Source organism: Biomphalaria glabrata, chromosome 8 (genome assembly GCF_947242115.1).
Source record: "Biomphalaria glabrata chromosome 8, xgBioGlab47.1, whole genome shotgun sequence".
NCBI lineage: Eukaryota > Metazoa > Mollusca > Gastropoda > Planorbidae > Biomphalaria > Biomphalaria glabrata.
The window spans coordinates 44,599,215-44,615,967 of NC_074718.1; the positions used below are offsets into that span (position 1 = coordinate 44,599,215).

General features: G+C 33.9%; 1 protein-coding gene across 2 annotated transcripts in view; it reads right to left on the reverse strand.

Moving 5' to 3' along the window:
• LOC106058827 (trafficking protein particle complex subunit 11-like) overlaps window positions 1-16,753 on the reverse strand; it is a 30,001-nt gene that overhangs the window by 12,691 nt on the left and 557 nt on the right. For both annotated transcript variants that reach the window (XM_056038740.1, XM_056038739.1), the window contains exons 2-19: window positions 15,036-15,244; window positions 14,428-14,597; window positions 12,189-12,259; window positions 11,291-11,405; window positions 11,088-11,187; window positions 10,116-10,189; window positions 9,265-9,361; window positions 8,175-8,308; window positions 7,374-7,515; window positions 7,138-7,231; window positions 6,557-6,636; window positions 6,358-6,436; window positions 6,204-6,258; window positions 3,459-3,604; window positions 2,663-2,724; window positions 1,476-1,602; window positions 1,068-1,140; window positions 917-974 (exon numbers count right to left, since the gene is read on the reverse strand). In XM_056038740.1, coding sequence (XP_055894715.1) covers window positions 917-974; window positions 1,068-1,140; window positions 1,476-1,602; window positions 2,663-2,724; window positions 3,459-3,604; window positions 6,204-6,258; window positions 6,358-6,436; window positions 6,557-6,636; window positions 7,138-7,231; window positions 7,374-7,515; window positions 8,175-8,308; window positions 9,265-9,361; window positions 10,116-10,189; window positions 11,088-11,187; window positions 11,291-11,405; window positions 12,189-12,259; window positions 14,428-14,597; window positions 15,036-15,236 — 1,878 coding nt within the window. In that variant the 5' untranslated portion in view covers window positions 15,237-15,244. The remainder of the gene's footprint in view (window positions 1-916; window positions 975-1,067; window positions 1,141-1,475; window positions 1,603-2,662; window positions 2,725-3,458; window positions 3,605-6,203; window positions 6,259-6,357; window positions 6,437-6,556; window positions 6,637-7,137; window positions 7,232-7,373; window positions 7,516-8,174; window positions 8,309-9,264; window positions 9,362-10,115; window positions 10,190-11,087; window positions 11,188-11,290; window positions 11,406-12,188; window positions 12,260-14,427; window positions 14,598-15,035; window positions 15,245-16,753) is intronic.

A 16,753-nucleotide genomic window follows, 5' to 3' on the forward strand; every position in this document is an offset into this window, starting at 1 on the left:
CACAACATTAGGTGTTGTTTTTTTTTTTTGCTCATAAGTACAACATTAGGTTTTTTGTTCATAAGCACAACATTAGGTGTTGTTTTTTTTTTTGCTCATAAGTACATTAGGTGTTTTTTTTTTTGCTCATAAAAACAACATTAGGTTTTTTGCTCATAAGTACAACATTAGGTTTTTTGTTCATAAGCACAACATTAGGTGTTGTTTTTTTTTTGCTCATAAGTACATTAGGTGTTTTTTTTTTTGCTCATAAAAACAACATTAGGTTTTTGGTTCATAAGTACAACATTAGGTTTTTGGTTCATAAGTACAACATTAGGTTTTTTGCTCATAAGTACAACATTAGGTTTTTTGTTCATAAGCACAACATTAGGTGTTGTTTTTTTTTGCTCATAAGTACATTAGGTGTTTTTTTTTTGCTCATAAAAACAACATTAGGTTTTTTGCTCATAAGTACAACATTAGGTTTTTGGTTCATAAGTACAACATTAGGTTTTTTGTTCATAAGCACAACATTAGGTGTTGTTTTTTTTTGCTCATAAGTACATTAGGTGTTTTTTTTTTGCTCATAAAAACAACTTTAGGTTTTTTGCTCATAAGTACATTAGGTGTTTTTTTTTTGCTCATAAAAACAACTTCAGGTTTTTTGCTCATAAGTACAACATTAGGTTTTTGGTTCCACCATTTAGGATAAAATAGAACTCTTCAGTTTGAAGTTAAAATAAATAAGACAAAAGTGTGTTTCGGCAAGTGTAAAGATGCATATGTGTCACAGGTGTTTAGATGCATGTGTGTATGTGTTTAAGACGTATGTGTAGATGTTGACAATTGTTTACATTTGTGTTTTTGAGTAGATTTGTATGTAGAATGAGTGTTTAAACTTGTGCCTATGTGTGTGTGTAGGTAATGCACAAACCTGGTTGGTAAAAAGTATCATTAGCTTTGAGAATCTGACTGGGAATGGACAACCAACTCTGTCAAGGAGACAAAGGAATCAGTTTTAAAAGGACAACAATACATAGATACACCACATTCAGTCTATATTCAATCTAGATATACAAACTTACCTAAGACAAACTTCAATAACAACTTTTTGATCCGCTGAAACTGTTTCTGTGATGAAACAAGCTTTAATCTCAACTGAAATGTGGTACAAGAAATTATCATTAGTAGTGGACTTTGACTGTTTGAAAGGGAGAACTTTACTTTTTTTTTTTTTTTGACTCTACAGGATCATAGCATAACTTAAGTATCTATTTAGTCTAGTTTGGATGTTACATCAAAATAAATAGTATAATCTAACAGAGACTGAAATTGTAAGAAAGCTTTAAGTAACAATGCATGAAAAAACTTATAAAATCTGGTAATAAGCGCCCCTTGTGAGAAAACATTAATAAATCTGGAAATCTCTAGGAAATTCTTGATAATGAAAACCTAATATATTTTAAGCAATGTGTTGGGACACTGCAGCTTACTCAAAGGAATCAATCCATGCATCTCTAGAGTGAATAAACATGGCTGGGCACAAAATTCTTTCCACAGTAAATTGGCTTTCTCAATACAAGCTTGATCCAACCCAGGCTCTGGCTCAGGAACTTCATGCTGCAAGTGAAAACAGCATAATAAACAAACAGAAAGCTAATATCAAGGGAGATGACTTCCTTTAAAACAAAATAAAAGGAAAAGCAAAGCTCTTCAAGACTTCCAGGTACATGTGCACTAAGTTCTAAATACCATCTAGTGGGTCAAGTGCACTGAAGTTCTAAATATCATCTAGCGGAACAAGTGCACTGAAGTTTTAAATATCATCTAGTGGGTCAAGTGCACTGAAGTTTTAAATATCATCTAGTGGGTCAAGTGCACTGAAGTTTTAAATATCATCTAGTGGAACAAGTGCACTGAAGTTTAAATATCATCTAGTGGTTCAAGTGCACTTAAGTTCTAAATACTATCTAGTTGGACAAGTGCACTGAAGTTTTAAATATCATCTAGTGGAACAAGTGCACTGAAGTTCTAAATACTATCTAGTTGGACAAGTGCACTGAAGTTCTAAATACTATCTAGTTGGACAAGTGCACTGAAGTTCTAAATACTATCTAGTTGGACAAGTGCACTGAAGTTCTAAATACTATCTAGTTGGACAAGTGCACTGAAGTTCTAAATACTATCTAGTTGGACAAGTGCACTGAAGTTCTAAATACTATCTAGTTGGACAAGTGCACTGAAGTTTTAAATATCATCTAGTGATTCAAGTGCACTTAAGTTCTAAATACTATCTAGTTGGACAAGTGCACTGAAGTTTTAAATACCATCTAGTGGAATAAGTGCACTGAAGTTCTAAATACCATCTAGTTGGTCAAGTGCACTGAAGTTCTAAATATCATCTAGTGGAACAAGTGCACTGAAGTTCTTCTTAAGATCACCAACTTCAAAAGGGTAAATATTAATTGTAGTTCTATAGCCAAGAGTGAACTCTATCGCAATATTAATAGCAACATGTTTCCAAAAACAGATGTGAGGGTAGCCATCGCAGCTGGCTAGTTTCTAGAATTCCCAAAATACTAACAAACATTTTCCAACCAAAATCAGGATTTGAGCTCAAGACATTCATTTCAGCATCTGAAACATAAATAAGTCAATAGAAGTAAATGGCTTAACTTACTGATAAAACTCGTAGGAGGTTCATTTGAATCCTGACCTGTTCATCATGACTGCACTGAGAATCTGAGACTTTGATTCAGGAATGTTTGTGTACAATACAGCATGAAATGAAGAATAAATGCTGCTACAATACTGAAGACATTTGATTAGGAGCACTCACAATGAATACAATTATACATTACACACTAATAAACTCTGCACTCTATCCAGAAGAATTGAAGAAATTGAATCGTAAATAAAATAAATGAGAAATGGACGAGCTCTCATCCAAATCACAAGAAAGATGATGCTTACTATCAGCTATCCCGACAAGACCAACGTCTAATCTTTCGACTCAGGACCGGACACAACAGAATGCGACAATACATGTACCGGAAGCTCAAAATTGGAACCAGTGAAATCTGCTCATGTGGAATGCAGACCACGTCCTCCAAAACTGCTCTCTATACCAAGAGGCCCGTATAAGACATTGGCCCGAAATCGACCCAATAGAAAAGAAACTATATGGAGAGCTCCCTGATTTGGAAACCACTGCGCAGTTCATCTCATGTATTGGTCTAGTCATATGAACACTCCAACATAACAATGAGAACGAAGAAGAAGAAGAAAATACATTTTGATTAGCACCTCAGACAAAAACTAAAAATGTGATTATTAACTTAGATATCTCAGCAATGTCATAGTTTGAGGATATAATATGTGTATGTTAATAGTAAATGATAGTTGTATGTTAGATAGTTAACTGTGATCTGAAATGTGTTCTAGTTCAGAAATCATACATCTAAGCCAAAGGATACATCTGCCTATTAACTCCATACAGTTGGCTACGTATTCCTGCACTTTAGCAATCAAGTAGGCACATTTGAGAGAGACCTCCAGAATTGAGGTCAGAAGTTTCCACCATCTTTCATGTCTATAGTCCCACATGACTTTGTTCAACAAGCTAAGAGAAATACACAAACAGTTAAGTAGACATAGAAATACACAAACAATTAAGTAGACAAAGAAATATACAAACAATTAAGTAGATGAAGAAATACACAAACAGTTAAGTAGACAAAGAAATATACAAACAATTAAGTAGACAAAGAAATATACAAACAATTAAGTAGACAAAGAAATATACAAACAATTAAGTAGACAAAGAAATATACAAACAATTAAGTAGACAAAGAAATATACAAACAATTAAGTAGACAAAGAAATATACAAACAATTAAGTAGACAAAGAAATATACAAACAATTAAGTAGACAAAGAAATATACAAACAAGTAGACAAAGAAATATACAAACAATTAAGTAGACAAAGAAATACACAAACAGTTAAGTAGACAAAGAAATACACAAACAATTAAGTAGACAAAGAAATATACAAACAGTTAAGTAGACAAAGAAATATACAAACAATTAAGTAGACAAAGAAATATACAAACAATTAAGTAGACAAAGAAATATACAAACAATTAAGTAGACAAAGAAATATACAAACAATTAAGTAGACAAAGAAATATACAAACAATTAAGTAGACAAAGAAATATACAAACAATTAAGTAGACAAAGAAATATACAAACAATTAAGTAGACAAAGAAATATACAAACAATTAAGTAGACAAAGAAATATACAAACAGTTAAGTAGACAAAGAAATATACAAACAATTAAGTAGACAAAGAAATATACAAACAAGTAGACAAAGAAATATACAAACAATTAAGTAGACAAAGAAATATACAAACAGTTAAGTAGACAAAGAAATATACAAACAATTAAGTAGGCAAAGAAATACACAAACAGTTAAGTAGACAAAGAAATATACAAACAATTAAGTAGACAAAGAAATACACAAACAGTTAAGTAGACAAAGAAATATACAAACAATTAAGTAGGCAAAGAAATACACAAACAATTAAGTAGGCAAAGAAATACACAAACAATTAAGTAGGCAAAGAAATATACAAACAATTAAGTAGGCAAAGAAATATACAAACAATTAAGTAGACAAAGAAATATACAAACAATTAAGTAGGCAAAGAAATATACAATCAATTAAGTAGGCAAAGAAATATACAAACAGTTAAGTAGACAAAGAAATATACAAACAGTTAAGTAGACAAAGAAATACACAAACAATTAAGTAGGCAAAGAAATACACAAACAATTAAGTAGACAAAGAAATATACAAACAGTTAAGTAGACAAAGAAATATACAAACAATTAAGTAGACAAAGAAATACATAAACAATTAAGTAGACAAAGAAATACAGAGTTAAGTAGTCAACCTTTAAAAAAAAACATGTAGCTCATTATCAAATAACAGAATTGGGGCTCACAACAGTTAACACACATCTTGGCTTTAGGCTTATTCAAAAGGAAGAGATATGCAAAGTTTAGGAACCACTTCAAAACTGATTGATGTTCAAACATCATGGACAGACTTGATGATGTGGTGATGACAGGAAAGCTCAAATGACAAAATGATGTCACCATAATTGTCGCATGAGACTAACAATTTAAGACAACCATGGTCAATGTTTAGGAAGCAGTGGCTGAGCGGTAAAGCGCTTGACTTCCGAACCGGGGACCGGGGTTCGAATCTTGGTGAAGACTGGGATTTTTAATTTCTGGATCTTCGGGCACCTCTGAGTCCACCCAGCTCTAATGGATACCTGACATTAGTTAGGGAAAAGTAAAGGCGGTTGGTCGTTGTGCTGGCCACATGACACCCCCATTAACCGTAGGCCACAGAAACAGATGACCTTTACATAATCTGCCTTATAGACCACAAGGTCTGAAAGGGGAACTTTACTTTTTTTTTATGGTCAATGTTTAGGTTTGTAGTACAGATAAATAGGACTCTGACATGGCCATGAAGATCTAATTTCTTTGTATTACCCAGTGCCAAGGCTGACTGCACATATCACTGCCAACCAAGCGTACTAGAACTGACCAGGTTATTAGGTCATGTGTATGTATAAGAAAAAAAATATGTGTTTATCGTTAGATTGAAGAGTCTTGAAGACCTTGGAGAGATATTAAAGTAAACAAAAAATAGAAGGTCGAGGAAAAGAAAAGACTAACAATAATGTAAACAATTAAATGAGGTCTTTGCATGATGCTAAATAAGGGATGCAAATCTAACAATCAAGGTCATTGTTTGGTAAATTGTTCAGTGGTCATTTATCTGCATTTGAAAGTTATTGATCATCAGTATCTTCATTGTGCTTTATTTATTCAATGATAATATTATATGTCAGTCAAGTTGTTTTTCAAATTGTACAAGTGATGTATATTTTATGTTTGTTTATCTCTAAATGACTTGTTTTATTGAACTGAGTTTGAAAACATTAAACTCAAGGAAAATATATTCCCCACTGTGTTTCATCACAGTGTTTAAGTGTTTCATCACAGTGTTTAAGTGTTACATAGGTCATGTAATTTGGGAGACAATACAAAAAAAAAAAAAAAAAATTGTGACACCTATCACTGATTAGTGAAAAAAGGATAAGAAATATTTAAAATCAGCTAAGGAAACTAACTTACATAAGACCTTTGACATAATCTTTGGCATGGTAATATTCTTCTCCCATCTGTACCACTGTCAAGAGAAACATAAAAATTCGTAAACTCAAAGCAATGAAATGTAGATTTCATTGTATTTATCAAAATTACAAGTAAATATTGTCAACAGACTCACTCAGGAAGCGTTTCATCCTAGGAGATTTGTATTTCCTGAACTGTGCCACAGCGCTACTCAACAGTGGAATTATAATGCACTAAAATAAATTCAAAATAAATGTAGCAAGAATTATTTACAAAATCATCATTATTTTTCTTTAGCAATGTTAAAACCTAATAAATGTCACCATCCTGCCATTTCTAACAGCGTCCTTTACCGAGTGATCCACTTGTCGTTCCTTAGTCTGTAAAGCCAAGATGCCTTCCCTTTCTTTTTGTATATCTGGGGGCTCCATACCTAATTAAAAAAATTACATTAAAATTTTGATTTAAAACCTTACACCTTTTCTTTCTTTCTTTTTTTGTTCTTGCAATAAGAAAACTAGTTTTATTTACAGCTAGCTATAAGCTCGTAGACCCCTCAAGAAAACAAAGAACCTAGAACAGATGCAAACTAGAGCAGTGAGATTCATGACAAATGATTATTAGCATTTGACTAGAGTAAAACCATTAATAAAATTACGGAATTTAGGGACACCTCATAACAGAAGAATAAAAAAGTAAAGTCGCAATAATACATATAACACTAAAGCAAAACTTAATACAAAAACAAAAAAATTACAAGATATGAGTCAATTTTAAAAAATGGATGTACCTTAACACATAGATATGCAAAGAACATAATTATTTTATTTTTTGAAGTAACCTCTGTAATTTATAAGATAAGATGAGTCAATAAAAAAAAAATGGATGTATCTTAACACAGTGTATAAATACAAAACAATTTCAAATGTCTTACTTTGATGACCTTGTCGCCATTTCCTTTGACCATAAAAATCCACATGACCTAAATATTCTGCAATCACTTCTTCACTTTTCAGTTCCTGTGGTTGCTAATTTTTTTTTAAATCCATTAAACAAACAATAAAATAATTTCATAAATTAATCGACAATCCTAAACTATAAAATCATCAGAAATAAAATACGTAAAGCTTTTATTTACTATCTTGTTAAAAACAAAACAAACGATAATACCATACAGAGTCCCTGACAGAGCTGCTTTCTAAATATAGCATGATTGGCTGCCTGCTGGTAGTAGAAACCGGGATGTTGGGTTTGTATGGCTGTCAGGCCCAGCTTAATGGCTTCATCAAACAGATCACCAAACACTTGGAACCTACAAGGACAGTTGCTAGTTACATTGCAGCATGTCACAATGCAAAGAGAATAATAGTTCAGCCCTCACTCACTTGAACATAGTAACAGAATGGGTGTACATTGGTGTCTGCATGTCAGCGTACTTAGTGTTTTAACATTCGTGTGCTTTGTTCAGAAATATCTATACAGCAATGGGCTAACTGGGGGATGGTGGCTGAGTGGTAAAGCACTTGGCTTCCAAACTAAGGGGTCCTGCAGTGGTGTAGCTAGGGTGGGGGAGAATCTGAAAACCCCTCGGGCCCCCGAATGAGTGTTTGAAATTGTTTTTGCATTAAGTATTAAATATTACGCTAAATGCAGGGGCCTCCAAAGAGGTCAAGCCCCCCACCCCCACCCCGCAGACCCCAAAATGATGGCCAGTTCCTAGCCTAGCTAAGCCACTAGAAACTTGGGTTCGAATCTTGGTGAAGACTGGGACTTTTAATTTCAGTCTTTCAGGGTGCCCTTTAGTCCAATGGGTACCTGACATAAGTTGGGGAAAGTAAAGCGTTGGTCGTTATGCTGCCACAATGATACCCTCAGTCGCCCTAGACTATAGAAACAGATGACCTTTACATCCCCTGCCCTATAGATAGCAAGTTGTGAAAGGGATACTCTAGTTTACTTAAATAAACTTACTGTTTTGACATCCACGCACTATGTTCGAAGGACAGTTCTGGTATGCCAGTCTTAGACTTGAAGAAGTCAATGTGCTTCCTGAACTGAGCTATGGCGTCCAGTGGAGCGTTGTGTTGGAAAGACAGTCTGCAGATCTGAAGACCAAGTCACAATGACAAAGTTATTAGAAGTAACACAAGAGTGAGATCCAAGTTTCTCAAGACATAGCTCGTTTGTGGCCGAAGTTTTTTAAAAGAGTATTGCAATGACAACTTTGACTTTTCATTAAAATGTCTACAATCTGTTATAGGTCAGTGAGGTCCTTAAATTCTAAATTAAACATTTCATTCTTCAATTGGAATCAAGTTGTGGAGGTTCAAATCAAAAGCCCAAAGCTTTACACTTGGCAACCATACCTCTTATAGTTAAATCTACTGAATAGTTCAGATTACTGATAAAAACAATCCACCTGGTTAAAAATATAATTTAAAAAATGGAATAACTACACTTCCCTTACTTTTGACTGATGTCAATTATTCCAGTGGCACATCAGCACATTTTAGGCAACATCATGCCTTTAATTTTTCAATGATTCTTTCCTCTATTCATTAATACAGTCAGGATGTTAATTAGCTACATGAATTACAGTTTTTTTTTTAAAAATCAAATTTAATAATAATTCAAGTATCAAACATTTTTTGTGAATAAATTAATAAAAAGTCATCTGTTGTAAATACATGTATGTATATGTACCTGCCCCCGAATAAACTCAGATTCTAGCTATTAATCCCATTTTCCAGATAAAATCCAGTACTTTCCTAGAATCTACATGGTCAAAACAAGAGTTTTGAGTTTCTTCGTGTTCATTCCACTGAATCAATTCTTTTGGTTGAAATGTAGAACATTGGAACCAACAACCAAGAACTATTTGTCATATTCTTTGCTATGACACATATATAAATATAACACAACCTTCCAACTAACTCTGATCATCTAAATTTACATCAGAGTCATTGTCTGTTCATTCATAAGACCATGTTGATAAATGTTGATTGTGCGTTGTATAGTCTGACCACTATAAGCCTCTCCATCAAGTGTAACACCTACCTACCTTGTAATTGATGAATCCTGCCACTGTTTTAATCTCCAGCATATTTGTATCATGGATTCTCAAGTCCAGTATATAGCCATACGCCTGTTTGTAATGTCTGCGTAATAGAAAAGCAATGATTAGAGAAATGTAAAAATAGTAAACAAAAAATATATGTCTAATACTTACAAGTGCAAAGTATACAAAGAGACGTAAAAACAAACAAGACGTACAGATGGAGGCCCCAATATTGAACTTAATGCAATGTTGCAAGAGTTTGTTTTTTCTATTTTAAATATAATAATAATTATAATAATAATAATCTTTATTGTCCATATGGAAATTTGTCTTACGATTTATGCATTACACCAAACAAAAAACATTATAACTATAAGAAACCAAAATGTACATTCACACCAGACTCACTCATAATTTACATGTGACAAAGTTTATATCAGATTGTTCCTATTTAATGATTTGATTGCCAGGGGAACAAAAGAGTGTTTGTGTCTGTTTGTCTTTGCTATCGGTGTCTTGTATCTCTTTGTGATGGTAAAATCACAAAATCCTGACCCAAAGGGTGATTCTTTATTTCTAGGATCTTGTTAGATTTTTTATAGATGTTTGTCTCAAACAGCTGCCCAAATGGGGTTTGTTTTTTGCCAATGATTTTACCAGCAGCATTTAGGATTCTATTAAGTTTATAAAACTTTATGTTTATATCAACATTGAATTAAACTTAGGAAATAAACAGATTTCGTTTGAAATATTTTGAATGTTGATATTGTTCTACTTTTCAATTTGATGGGGAAAAAAAAAGGTATGTATACAAACAATGGAGCTTAATGAGTCAAAGACAATGAACAACTTACTTGATAGCCGTGTGGGAGTCTTGCTTGAGCTCATTGAAGAATGCACTTTTAAACTGATGCCGCACAAACAAAAGCTGTGAGGAAAGAAATGTGAGAATCGTGGGAAATAGTCCTAGTCAAGGGTCAAAGGTTGTCTAACACTGACAAGACGTTTTATAGTCCTAGTCGAGGGTCAAAGGTTGTCTAACACTGACAAGAAGTTTTATAGTCCTAGTCGAGGGTCAAAGGTTGTCTAACACTGACAAGAAGTTTTATAGTCCTAGTCGAGGGTCAAAGGTTGTCTAACACTGACAAGAAGTTTTATAGTCCTAGTCGAGGGTCAAAGGTTGTCTAACACTGACAAGAAGTTTTATAGTCCTAGTCGAGGGTCAAAGGTTGTCTAACACTGACAAGAAGTTTTATAGTCCTAGTCGAGGGTCAAAGGTTGTCTAACACTGACAAGAAGTTTTATAGTCCTAGTCGAGGGTCAAAGGTTGTCTAACACTGACAAGAAGTTTTATAGTCCTAGTCGAGGGTCAAAGGTTGTCTAACACTGACAAGAAGTTTTATAGTCCTAGTCGAGGGTCAAAGGTTGTCTAACACTGACAAGAAGTTTTATAGTCCTAGTCGAGGGTCAAAGGTTGTCTAACACTGACAAGAAGTTTTATAGTCCTAGTCGAGGGTCAAAGGTTGTCTAACACTGACAAGAAGTTTTATAGTCCTAGTCGAGGGTCAAAGGTTGTCTAACACTGACAAGAAGTTTTATAGTCCTAGTCGAGGGTCAAAGGTTGTCTAACACTGACAAGAAGTTTTATAGTCCTAGTCGAGGGTCAAAGGTTGTCTAACACTGACAAGAAGTTTTATAGTCCTAGTCGAGGGTCAAAGGTTGTCTAACACTGACAAGAAGTTTTATAGTCCTAGTCGAGGGTCAAAGGTTGTCTAACACTGACGTTCTATGTCTTAGTTCAAACTATCTTCTGACGGTTCGACTACCTGATGTGTTGTTTTGTTCAGAAAGTCTTTATGAGATTTGACTTTTCTGGCCTCCTGGTGATAGTAAGCTTGAGCTTGTTCATAGAAGGCATTCTCCAGCCTGAAATAAAACATTTTATGTTTGAATAGGTGCATGCATTGTTTCTGAGCATTGTACTTCTATTTTCACAACTTTTGGTGTATGCGTGTATGCCTATAAATACCTCATTGTGTATCCAATAAGATGATCTGTGTGGGGTAAGACATATAGAGACTTGGCAGAGATGTCACAAGCAGAACAAAGTGATACAGCTCTCTCCGCAGCCATCATATCTTCCCCTAGGATATGAGACATATACAAATTTACAATTCATATGACATGAGACATACACAAATTTACAATCCTATCTTCCCCTAGGACATGAGACATACACAAATTTACAATCATATCTTCCCCTAGGACATGAGACACAGTAATGAAAGATACTGTATATATATAATTCCTAATAATTTCTTATCATTATATGTATTTCTACTATACAATGTTCAGTGAGCTCTATTCCATTCTCATTATAGGATATGTGGGCTTAGCGTAAGTAGGAGAAGGTTTCCGTGCTGCTATACAGACTATTAGGTACAGCTCAGATTGAGTTTTAAAAGTTGGAGTAATGAGAAGGAACAGCTCAAAATCTTAAAAGATTATTGAATACACCTAAAACTAATATATATAGGAGTCAATGAGTGCTCTACTTGATTCTGTTCTGAAGATTGTCCACAAGAAAAGAAACTGAGGTAACTTTTAAACTCAACACGTACGTAAATGTCTTTTACTTATAATCTTTTTTGTTTTTTTCATATTGCGGTGGAAGATTATTCGAATATTACTATTATCATAAACTAACTGAAGAATTGTACTCCTTAAGCTTCAATTAAACCCTTTGTATTCAGCTGAAAGGTACAACAGCTCGTACAAACTGGACTATTCTATCCTTGAATTTAACTAAGAGATCAAAATCTCATAGACACTTTCTCCCTGGCTAATGCTTTTTATTACTCAAAACACATCTATCCATGTTGAACAAAATGTTTGCAAAAAGAAAACCAAATTGTGACTTGTATTACCTGGAGGTAAAGGTGCATTCTGTTGTATCAAGACAACTGCAATCTTGGTATTTCTGCCCTGGAGGCTATTCCTTAATAAATGGGAGAATAATAAATAATGTATGCACAAAGATATATTCATTGTAAGGAAAATTTTCTGTTACTGTAGGCTTGCTTTTAATAATAATAAAATTCAACAGAAAATTTCTCATTGGACATTGTTAAAGGGGGACTACAATGAATTTTGTTTCTAACGAAGGCTCGACCCTGGCAGTGCCAGAGAATGAATATTAGTTTGTTTTCAACATAATAATAAAAATCTTTATTACCTAAAAGATATGACTGTTACATTAATTCTGATAAATCAAACAATGATTTTACAAAAAATCTGGAATCTAAACAGAAACATGTTGCAGGAGGTACAAAATACTAACAAGAATGCAAAACAAGATTTTGTTCACCGGAACAGGATAAGAATAGACAATACAACATTTCTTAATATTGAAAACAGAGGAGGCACAGTGACATCCTGGGTTCAAATCCTGGGATTTTTAATTTCAGGATCTTTGGGCACCTCTGCATTCACCCAGCACTAACGGGTACCTGACATTAGTTGGGGAAAAGTAAAGGCAGTTCGTGATTGTGCTGGCCACAAGACACCCTTGTTAACCGTGGGCCACAGAAACAGATGACCTTTACATCATCTGCCCCATAGATCACATGGTCTGAAAGGGGCACTTTACTTTTTACTTCCTGAAAACAGATGCTCCTTTTAGAAAGAAAATATAGAAGTGAAGCTAGGTGCTGAAACAAATGATGATACATACATATTAAACATAAATGAACAACAGCACCAGGGACCAAGTTTGTTTCAGCACCTAGCTTCACTTCTATATTTACATTCACAGCTTAATTGCTAATACCCACTGAAGCTTCTATAAGTAATGTATTTATGTTGTCCATTTGTCATTATGAGAGATACACAATTAGATAGAGCCATTGTTTGTCTAATACATGCCTAACGGCTGTCTGTGTCGGCTCTATTGAAGTTGTTAGTGAATGGATGCTGCGAGGTGGGGGAGGGGCTAACTAGGGCTTGTGACCTTTGACCACTGGGGTAGTAATTTGCATACGGGCGAAATGACTCTTGATCAGAAGAATGTTTTTATGGACATTCCGATGGTCTAGAGGTTAAGTTCACTTAGTGGGTTATCGCTAGGCGGTGTTGTCGATTCCAGGGTCACAGGTTCGAGCCTTGGTCGGCGCAGTCCCTTATTTTTGTCGCATTTAATACACTACTTTCTCTCATTTAAAAACTTGGTCCCTGGTGCTGTTGTTCATTTAAGTTTAATATGTATGTATCATCCTTTTAGAAAGAAAGATTATTAAACAAACTATTTCTGAGAGAAAAACACAAGGATTGGGAAACCTGAACAGTGTGATGACAACAAGGAGCACAGACGTTCGAACCAATCAAACATGCTAACTTAATGGGTATTTGACGCTTCCATTCCTTGCCAGCAACATTCTATTCTCGTAACTCTTTCTCTCCATAATTAATTTTCAATATTCCGACGGAATTATTCATTTAGTTCATGTGTGGTTCACTTCCCTGGTAGAATTAAACTTTTAAAACTTTGTAATCAGAAAATATTTTATTTTGGTATAGAATGAAATGGGAATGCATGCTCTTTTTAAATAACACAAATGAATGTTTATAAAACCAAAATGTAATTTAATGTGGTCATATCAACGATGGTATCGTCATTTAGGAGAGAAAGAGTTAAGATGTATTAGTCCCAGAAACTTTATAGAATGATCCTAAAGATTTATTTGTCACAGCTCTAAGTAATAGACCTCAAGATCTATATAACCCAGAAACTATATGAAGGACATCAAGGTCTATATAATCTAGCAAGTATATATAATGAACATTAAGATTTTTCCCATAAACTCTACATAACAGACCTCTAGGTCTATTTGTCCCAGAAACACTATTTATAATGGACCTCTAGGTCTATAGTCCCAGAAACTCTATATAATGGAAATCTAGGTCTATAGTCCCAGAAACTCTATATAATGGAAATCTAGGTCTATAGTCCCAGAAACTCTATATAATGGAAATCTATATGTCTGAGAAACCAAGAAATGGACCTTAGGTTCTTCAAAGTAACTTAAAAAAAAAAAGAATACAATATTTCTAACAGATGCATTGTTAATGTTATGTTTTATAGAAAGCTACATTCTTAAAAGTTGTTACCTGACTATTTCTAATCTTGTTGCACATTCCATTTGTTTTTCTTTCCACAATGGTTCCTCCCAGTCCAGGTCAAAGAAGATGACAACTACGGCAGGTATCTCCTGCAAGTGTTTGTGCATCCAGTAGGATTTTAGGATTCCTTTAGGGATATACCACTCATAGGACATTCTCTGCAAATAACAGCAAATATATCTTTAAATATAAGTTTAAAAATATATTATAAATGCACATATATTCTGTATAAAGATTAAGGGTATGTACATTAGTAAACATAAAGCCTAGAAAAACCTCTACAACCTCTATGTTGTCTAAATAACATCTTTAGTACTTAAATAACTTATATATCTATATACTAAATTTATTCGAGGTACAGGTGTAATAAATGTTAGTTATTTAAATAGTTTCATTTAATTTTAGAATAAATGTATATAAGTATTTCTCATTGGATTACGCAAGCCAAAAAAAAATTTAAAAATTATCAATTAACTTTCATGAGAGTCTACACCTGTCTATAAATAAAGAGTTTGAAAAAGCTTCTGTCATGACTAATCAATTAAAAGACTGAGCTGTATAATTTGTTTCATACTAATCTGCTATCAAACTTTTACCTTTTGTTTACACTTTGGGTACTCATGGTCTGCTTTGCAAACTTTGAACTGCAGCGGCACTCTATCAGAGCGACGGTTGTTGCAAAAGGAATCCCAGATAGCTTTATGTACTGCATTGTAGGTGGTGTCCAAGCCGGTCAACGCGACTAAGCCCAATGGTCGAGATACAAGTTCTGGAGCAAGCTCACTGGCCCACGACATGTTCAAAACTTAGAATATAAAAGAAAAAAAAAAACCTACTTTTAGACATACGTCAAAAAAAAAGACTAAAAAATTTGGGGTGTATATAAAAAGAATATTTAGAAATATTTGTGGTACATCAAATAGATCTACTAGTGTTTGTGAAAAAAAATGTATATATTTTAATTGTTAAAAAATGTCAACTCATATTAATAATATAACAAAGTATAAAGAAACAGACACCCCAAGTTAATGATTATAATGGAAACACTGCATTACACAACATAAACCAATTCAAGAACTTGACGACATGGGCTCCAAAATAATGGGATACTTTAACAATTAATAAATCAATAGCCGAACTTTTCAAATGACAACATGATACACTGACTACAAATGAGTCATTGTTTATAACCATGATACTGAACTCTACTGGTCTCTGTCTCAACCGTACTTGTTCTGCTTCACTCTGAACTTAATACCGGCCTGTCTTGCTGTGCTGAACTGTCCAGAACTTAATGGTCTCATTTTACTCTGACACAATCACTTTTTATATCTGGTCTAACAAGGCCTTCTCTTGCTAATTCAAAGAAAACACAAGCCATTTCTACAGCATCCCATGACCATATATCACAGGCAATATTCTCATGGAGAATTCATGCCAGCACACTGTATCACTGTCCTTTAGATCCATTCATGGTCCTTTAAAACAGCTGACCACTAGCAAAATACTGACCTGTGTCACCTGTCAGCTCATCACACACACATACTGTTACTTCTACCAGTGTTATCAACATGGTTATAACAGTTATCTAGACTAGAGTAAGTCTACTCATCTACTGGCTGCTGATTTGCTCTGTTCATTGTTACAATAGATGTATTTTCTAACATTAGCAACTCATGATCTGCATCTTATTCTAATACTTAGATCTACTAAAATTTGTTACTTACAAATATAATAGGCTAGAGGGGTTGTAAATGAAATCTAGATCTTAATAGGATCTAGTCGAACTATCTAGAATCTAGATCTAGATTACATTTATAGACTAAAATTTATATATATATTTTAAATAAATGAGAAATGGACATGCTCTCATCCAAATCACAAGAAAGATGACGCCTATTATAAGCTATTCGGACAAGATCAATGTCTAATCTTTCGACTCAGAACCAGACACAAGAGAATTAGACAACATATGTTCCGGAAGCTCAAAATTGGAACCATTGAAATCTGCCCATGTGGAGTGTCACCAGAGAATGCTGACCATGTCCTTCAAAACTGCATTCTTTATCAAGAGGCCCATACAAGACACTGGCCCCCAAAACACCCCAATAGAATGAAAACTATATGGAGAGCTCTCTGATTTGGAAACCACTGCACAGTTCATCTCATACATTGGTCTAGTCATCTGAACGCTCCAACATTAAAATGAGAACGAGGAAGAAGAAGTATGTTATACATTTAAATCAAGATTATTTGATTATTCCATATTATTGAGATCTAGATCTGTCATAAAAAAAAATCAATCATAATCAAA